The 8,099-nt window shown below is 33.5% G+C and overlaps 2 protein-coding genes across 2 annotated transcripts; both read right to left on the bottom strand.

Annotated features, from left to right (window-relative positions):
- Positions 1-269: 269 nt before the first annotated feature.
- On the bottom strand, positions 270-2,071 carry LOC125859945 (protein MOTHER of FT and TFL1). Its single transcript, XM_049539800.1, has 4 exons — positions 1,842-2,071; positions 1,693-1,754; positions 1,490-1,530; positions 270-772 (listed from the first exon to the last, which is right to left on the bottom strand). Exons 1-4 carry the CDS (start codon positions 2,034-2,036, stop codon positions 549-551), a joined length of 522 nt encoding a protein of 173 aa, XP_049395757.1. The 5' UTR covers positions 2,037-2,071; the 3' UTR covers positions 270-548.
- Positions 2,072-3,363: 1,292 nt separating this feature from the next.
- On the bottom strand, positions 3,364-6,357 carry LOC125860204 (uncharacterized GPI-anchored protein At4g28100). The gene is made up of 2 exons (XM_049540115.1): positions 5,637-6,357; positions 3,364-3,878 (listed from the first exon to the last, which is right to left on the bottom strand). Exons 1-2 carry the CDS (start codon positions 6,285-6,287, stop codon positions 3,537-3,539), a joined length of 993 nt encoding a protein of 330 aa, XP_049396072.1. The 5' UTR covers positions 6,288-6,357; the 3' UTR covers positions 3,364-3,536.
- Between the last annotated feature and the right edge of the window lie 1,742 nt (positions 6,358-8,099).

Below are 8,099 nucleotides of genomic sequence, written 5' to 3'. Positions count from 1 at the left end.
AACGGATGAAGTCGAGTTGATGGGTTTTCCGTGGAGTTAGTAAGGTAATTTTACACGAAAAAAAAAAGTAATATATGTCTAAATAGTCAGTATGTTTTAACGTGTAATACTGTCGCATTGCAAATTATACTTTTTTATGTATTGTTACTTAGTATCATTTTAAGTGATCTGATACTAAGCAAATGATAGTGTAAAAAGCTTATATGAGTTAAACTCGTAAAAGAAATGCAATGGTATGGGTGGACAATTAAGAACAAGGGAAAGTAAAAAAGAATATAATAGGACAACGTACTTAAACACGTCAATATATATATAGTTAAGTCATAATAATACATCGACCAAACAGCTAGCAAACATAAATTCTATGTACAAAAGATCATACATTTAACATTTCAAACTTAAAGAGTGATTGGCTAAATAATAAGTGCCAAACACAAAACACACAAATTAAAATTCACCGACAGTAGTATTAATTAACGATATTCACACATGATATAATATATATATATATATATAGTCCAGCATCGCTCACTTAGCGCGATGCTCACTTAGCGCTTATGATTTGCTGGTTCCTTGTGAGCATTGAAATAAACAGTTGCAACTGGTGTGCCAAGATCAAGTTGATGTGCGAACACCCGAGTACAGAAATGAGCCCTTGCTACCGGTGGCTGCAAAATTCCCTGCATAGGCGCATTCTGTCGGAACAGTACCAGTATGTGCCTGTGTATCCCAACTGGTGGACGTGGCCCAACATACCCCAGTACCTCCTTACCTGCAATTTATATATTACCCATATTTTACGTTAATCATCGATGGTACTTGCTGGAGTCCTAATTAACTAATCAATGTATCTAAATTTCGATTTATTTGTTCACGGCAAAAAGGGAAGTGAGAGATATGGGCGGGGGAGATTTATATTACTGCCAAGAGGTGGTCCATATCAAATTAAACTATCGCACTCTTAAAGTTTGAACAATATCATACAAACTGAGACGCATAAAATACATTTTATTTATTTTTCATGACACAGAAGGGTTCGCTCATTTATTTATCAAGAGAATATGGAGATGACAAGTGGCATGAAAAATGCTTACTAGGCTAACTCCAGCTGTACTTCCTGATCTAGAAGGTACTTATATGACAATTTAGACAAAAAAAAGGAAATATATTCTTTCGATATTTTTGTTCTCTTCTTCTTCATCATAAGTTTTCTTCATCTCGATCCTCTTTTATGTAAAGAAGTGATGATCATTAATGATTTATATTTCCATGAGATCTACGCTATTAGAAATTAACAACAGATAAAATTTTATCGTTAAACAATAAAATTTCATTTAACAAGAGATGATAAGAAAATTCAACTAGAACATTACTTGGGATTACCGACAAATTTTGTAACTAATTTCATGTTTTTTTTATAGTAGTGTTAAACATTATAGACATTTCAATGTACCTATGAAATTAATATATAATAATTAAAGACATTTACCTCTAGCAACGTTGCTGCACCCAGGTATGTCTGTCACAATCCTGAAACAAAGCCAACAATGTCTACATATATATGATTGATGTAATTAAACATGTAAACAGAAAAATAAATAAAATAATCAACAAAGTAATTTTTATTTATTTATAAAAGCATGATAATATGTTTTAATTTTATTTGCTTAGAATGATAGGATAAATACTTACCAATGCACCCACTCTCTCATAGTTGGTTCACTAGGACTTGGAGCATCAGGGTCCGTCATAACCTATATATACACACCATGCATACATGCATTAGAATTTAACTTATATACACTGACAGTTATAGTTACTATAAATAAACGATTAATTACCAGAGTGTAAAATTCATGAGGGTGTCCACCGATGGTGATTTTAGGAGGTTCAATAGCAATAGATGGTTTGATATCACAACCATTAGTGACATGTTTGTTAGCATAATGGACAGACATAGTTACACTAGGCACAAACATGTCAACTACATCACCAATCACTCTTCCAACCACAAGAGGATCAACTTTTCCACCCATTATTATGTTTGTTTGTTTTTTGTTTCAAATTAAATGTATTGGGGTTTTATTTATATAGACAAAAATGGTTACCTACGTACGTTTTGAACATGCATAGGTTAATAGAAAGACAAGGCAACACGTGTCGAGTTATTAAACTAAAATGCAATTATAATTTCTTGTAAAATGTAGACACGTGGTTTTAGTTGTTAGTAGGAGGAAAATCTGTCATCAGTTACATATTGAAAGACAATAGAAATGGAAGCAACAGCTAAAAAGTGAGTAATTCCGTGTGCTTTAATATAAGGAGATGAGAGAATTGAAAGGCCATATTTAATGGAGTTGCCTCCATGTTTTACATGCATATATGCTTACTTTCTTCTTTTTTTGGTTTTGTTGTTTCCCTAGAATCCCCGTACTTCTTACTACTAATAATATTATACATAAAGTATGCAAGGATTCCCTCATTAAAGTGAACGTTAACATCCCTATTTAACTCCTTTCGCAAAAAAGAGTACTGCTTTGATTCTCTTTTTCTGTGCATTCAATGTATATAGTTTGATTTTAAGTACTGGGAGATTACAATTCGAGTGGCCTAGTTCATTCGTATAACTTAAACCCATAAGAACTACTCATAACCGTTCATTTTTACTTTTCACATTCTATTTTATCAGAGTTAGTTTGACTAATTTTAGAAGTTAAATTGAATAGATTAATTCAATATTTAAATTAATGTAGTACATTTTTTGATAACTATACAACTACAAGTTTACAATCCTTCTCATATTAATATATATATATATATATATATATATAAATGATGAACAAGTGCATTTAAAAATGCTAGTCAAAGTTTATGCAGTTTGACTTTGTGATAAGTAAAAATGAACGGAGAAATAAGTAAAAAGTGATCAAAGAGAGTACAGACTTAACATATTTATGAAGTAAGGACTTAGCTTATACTCCCTCTAGTCCATATTAAGTGAATTGCTAAGGTATAACACACTCCTTCAGAAAAATATTTAAGAACATAAATTAAAGGCTACTTTCCACTATTACCCTTTTAATTTTTCTTGAAGAGAAAAAAAAAAAGTCCCAACAATTTTCTTCAGACTGAAAAGGCTAGGTTGTTATTGTTTCACAACGGGATATGAGGCAATTCGACAGTCTACATTACATATGGAGTAGAGGCTTGTATATTTGGTGAGCGAATTCAAGATTCGAATTTTATGTATTCAAATTTGAAATTTGATAAGAATCTATTTGATTTATTGAGTTCTAAAAGTATTATTTGTACTTGTTAAATAGATTTTTCAAAAATACATAACCTAAATTTTCAGTACTACAATTGATTCATGAACAGCCATAGCTTCATTCATTTGCTGAACAGTCGTTACACAACCAGAAAAATTACAATATCACTAGCCTGAATGAACGAATACAGAGGACTGAATTTGCCCTACGTGGCATTTGAACAACAACTACATTTTTTTAGTACAAGGTTCAACTGCTGGAGATTAACTAATATTTGAAGAGCAATGCCACAGAGTTTATGTACACTAAAACTAGAGGTAGGATATACGGATAAAGTGATGCTTGAATAGCAACTGCAGCAGATTCATCGTTGATCTCCGAGGAGTCTACTGCAAGAGGCATACCATCACTGTTAAGGGTGCATGACTGAGGATCTGAACTGCCTTCCGTCAACATTAGAGCCCTTAAAACAGAAGAAACTGTGTGAATGTAAGTGGATCGATTTTTGTTGAGAAGCCATGTTAGACCCATCAATTGGCAATCCCTGCTGCGCATTTTCCTAGTCCTATCCTCTAACCTGCTCTGGTTTCCGACTCTGGCCTCACTAAGCTGCAATGTGCCACGACGCATTAGAGAAAAAAAAGATAACTTTCTGCGGATAAATCTGAAACAAGTTTGTACCTTATACAACATGCTTTTAGTCATTGGCGAAATTTCTTACTTTCACATGATTCCCAAGTACAAAATTCATTTAACTAATAAACAGATCTATTCTTGCATGTAAAATGCAACACAATGTAATATTATTATGAGTTTGCTCCACTGCGCCAAAATATAAATTATCATCATCCAAGACTTAAGAAATCTACAATTAGAACCAATGATAAAAGTAACTTGAGATAAAGCAGCTCAAATTACAGGAAATATAGCTGACAACGGACACCCTAATGAGAGGTGGTGTCATGAGATTTGAATTACACCCTCGAATAGAAGAGAGAGAGCGTAAAGCGATGTCCCCCCACCCCATCAGCCGGAGGGCAGAGGCTGCACTACAATAAAGGATCTAGCCAAAGGTCCTTAGACACTATCTAAAGGTTTTTTTTTCCAGTAGATGCAGTCCAACAGGCTCCAAGAATTCCAATGAGAATTGTGATTGACTCCTCTTTTCGAAAAAGAAGAACTAAGAAATCAATTTAGAGAAGAATACCACACAAGTAGACCATAATAAAACAACCAATATGGAGGAGTTTCCATTTGCAGATACTCGTATAGTCTCATTTAGTTTTCCTGCTGTATGAGATCAATACCTTATTTCACTCTAGTTGAATAATATGATTTACCCTAGACAAACTGGTGGATAATTTACCTACTGATATGCATGCTACTAATCCCAAGCCCTCAAATGTTGTGGTTGCCTATGCTCAAGCCTAGCATAGACACTTCAATTGTATCAGTGCTGAATTAAACATGATTTTCGATAGCTTTTCTTCTTGAAACGAGGATCTACTATCTTTTTACAGACAAATTTATCTATTATATGCAGGTCTGCAGAAAGACTAATTGGCGATAGAAGAAGATGACACCATATAGACATAAGCTAAAGTATTTGACTTCTTCTGTACCCCATTTGTTACAGAAAAATGTTCACCTAACTCTACAAATTAGGTGTCATTTCTGCTAAGCAGAATTAAGCCTTTGCAACTGCCAAACATTACTCCAAAATTACAGAGACGATCATATAGCGAACAGGGGTCATTTGAACAAAACAGAGATGTTATTTGAACAAACTTTTGGAGAATCTTAGTAGCTCAGTTGGTTGGCTATCTGAGAGTTCGATTCCCATCTTGTAATCTGCTCGCCTATTTTTCCTTCCCTACCCTCATTTTTTTTTTTTAATAAAGAAATAAAAAATTTGGTCATAGTTTACAGGCGCCATGCATTATCTTCATCAATATCACTGGATAGGTAAGCGCGTGGTAGTTCTGGCTCCTATTTGATTTCCCACTTGATGTCCGATATTGGAGCTCGACTAAATCCTGATTACATGGCCCATTTATGGAGAGGCGCTCCCAACAGGACTTTTTTCATTTCCAAACTCAAAACGAGACCTCTTGTTAATGGGAGGAATCCAACCATCCCACCTCAACCCATTTTGGTTACTATTTGATCATTCTTTAATGGAGAATACGAAACTAAAACCCCCCAAAGTTCATACTTTCTCTTCTCTTCTTTATCTATCTATACCACTATTTCCCCTAATGTAAACTTAATTTATAAAAGCAAAAGCAGATAACTTTCCCAATTTCTCTATATTTCAGAATTGAGACCCACATTATGCATAATAAGTTATTAAGACTGTTAACTTACCAGATAAAGACTGTTCAAGCACTTGGAGCAACCAGCAAGACCAGTATACCCATTATTGCTCAAACAATCTCTTTCCAATCTCTTCACGCTTTTATCACCTACCAATTTCCCTTTCGAATCCACAGAGAATGCTTCTGGGCATCTGAGTGGATGAAGCCTAATTCCACAATAACAATAAAATACATCACAAGTCTTGTTTGGCTTCACCAATTCAATTCCTCTGTTTCCCAATGCCTTTTCAATAGAGTCCACACACGTCTCCGAATCGTCAGGGAGCACCGGCATATCAACGGAAGTCGACTGTGGAAGTTTCGTAACAGCTCTGTGTAGTGCCGTTCTAGAGTAAGCCGAGTAGAGCCAGGCAGCTAGAACAGGGCAACAACGGGTCTGGTGTACTTGACCCGAATATCCGTGGGACCCACAAGCTGATTTAACGCTGTGGTAGAGGTCTTCCGGTAGATCCAATGGGCAACCGGCGACGTTCGACTGCTCCGGGAAAGCAGGAATTGTGGCCGGCGGTGCAGAGGAAGGTAAGAATGTTTGAGAACGGACCTCAAATGGGTCGGGTTCGGGTAAAACCGGCATGGAGAGTAATTCGGGTGGATAACCCAAGAAAAGTAGAGCGAAGAAGAAGTAGACGTAGAGGGACATTGCTTTGAGAATGAGGGAAATGTGAAGTTCAGTGCTTTTGGAATAGAAAAATAAAAAAGTGGAAATGAGGGAAGAAAAAAATGGAAGTTTGGTGGCTTTATTGATAGGCAATTGATTATGTATTTCTGTTTTTACGGTGGTATAGATATATCAAACTTTACGAGATCTAAATTGTATTAATGTTACTTATTGAATTCTATATTTGATAAAAAAATTTAACATCAAGTTAATTAAATTGAATTTATACATCAACTTCTAACTTCATCCTTAACTAATTAATCTAATAAAGATTGTGTTAGAAGAATAAGGATGAGGTTTTGGACTAATGAGGCAATGGTGTAGGGTATGAGTGGTTGGATAAAGTTTGTTTGATATATTTTCTTGAGGCCTAAATCTCTAGAATGATGATGATAGTGACTCATAAAAAAAAATGTACAGTAGTATAGTTATATATATCAAATATATAAATTATTCTAGTTTTGTTATGATTTACAAATAATTCTTGGACATGCCAAGAATCATAGCATGTTGCCTGTCTCTTGAATATAATGCAGATACAGTTGCTTATTTGCGTACATACCAACATTACATTATATATAATATCTCTTGTTCAAAGAAAACGAGGAATAAATATAATTTAATCTAAGATTACGCATTAATTAAAAGTATATAAGCTTTTATTATATCTTAAAGTTGATAGAATATACCATAATAACTACGCTCAAATAATTATGAATATTCAATCTAAGTATCGCTTAATGTATAGTAACAGTCAAATTGATTTCACCTTAATTTTTGTTGGCATTTATTTAAGTACGTAATGTATAAAGTGATTGTAATGAATTTCGTCTCTTTAAGTACATGCATAGTACAACATATGTTAATTAATTAATTAGGGCTTTTTGTTTTAGGTCGGAAGATAATACTATTGTTTACTCAAAAAGCATTAGTAGTGGTGGGTTGATCTCATAATTAATTATTGGATTTTAACCCAAGGTAATCATGATTACGAGGAGTACTACTGTCAAATCCTTATCAACGGATAGTATGTTTTAGCGATTCATTATAGTTATCGTGCTTATTAAAAATAGTTGATTCAGATAATTGTTATTTTAATAAATAATTTAAATCAACAATAAATATATACAACTTGACAACAACAAAAAAGTTACATCATCTCTTATCTTTTTCTTGCACGTATAAAAGCCAAATAAATATCAGAATGTTTGATTAAGACTTGTTTGATAGTAATTACTAATTACATATACTCCTATTAAACATCAATTCATCATCATTCTTTTTTAGAGTTAATCGCTTGTTACCCTACTTCTTGTGGTATTAATTATTACGTATAATGAAATAAGTAATCATATTATTAATCAAACATTGAGTTGTTAGATAAATTTTTGGACTTGATTATCCAATTAAGGAAGAACCATTAATTCCCTAGAATATCGATATCAAGATGAATGGACTTTATATCGCACCATAAAATAAAATTAGAAAAAAATAATAAAAAATCACCTAAACTACTAGTAGATTTCTATTAGTTTCATATTTAAACTATGCCTATTCTATATTATATATCCTTGGACTATAACTTTCAGATATTCATATTTTTATGAATTTCGTATTTGAACTATGACTAATTTACATTACGCTTAGAATATGACATGACATGAATAAAGGAAACAGATCACATGGTCCTTATGAACTCGAACGATTGGAGTTTCTCGCGAGGCATGCAGCTCTTTTGTCCACTTCATCTGCAACTCCACATTCCTTAATTCTACTCCCTCCGTCCCTATTTAC

Source organism: Solanum stenotomum, chromosome 3 (assembly GCF_019186545.1).
Source record: "Solanum stenotomum isolate F172 chromosome 3, ASM1918654v1, whole genome shotgun sequence".
Classification (NCBI taxonomy): Eukaryota; Viridiplantae; Streptophyta; class Magnoliopsida; order Solanales; family Solanaceae; genus Solanum; species Solanum stenotomum.
The sequence above is the reverse complement of the archived record's forward strand: the minus strand, read 5'-3'. Positions and strand labels throughout refer to the sequence as shown.

Coding starts and splice junctions, on each gene's coding strand:
- LOC125860204 (XM_049540115.1), bottom strand. CDS start 6,287: ATGTCCCTCTACGTCTACTTCTTCTTCGCTCTACTTTTCTTGGGTTAT. Junction 3,879..5,636: donor GCTTGAACAGTCTTTATCTG/GTAAGTTAACAG, acceptor GGCACATTGCAG/CTTAGTGAGGCCAGAGTCGG.
- LOC125859945 (XM_049539800.1), bottom strand. CDS start 2,036: ATGGGTGGAAAAGTTGATCCTCTTGTGGTTGGAAGAGTGATTGGTGAT. Junction 1,755..1,841: donor CTCATGAATTTTACACTCTG/GTAATTAATCGT, acceptor GTGTATATATAG/GTTATGACGGACCCTGATGC. Junction 1,531..1,692: donor ATGAGAGAGTGGGTGCATTG/GTAAGTATTTAT, acceptor GCTTTGTTTCAG/GATTGTGACAGACATACCTG.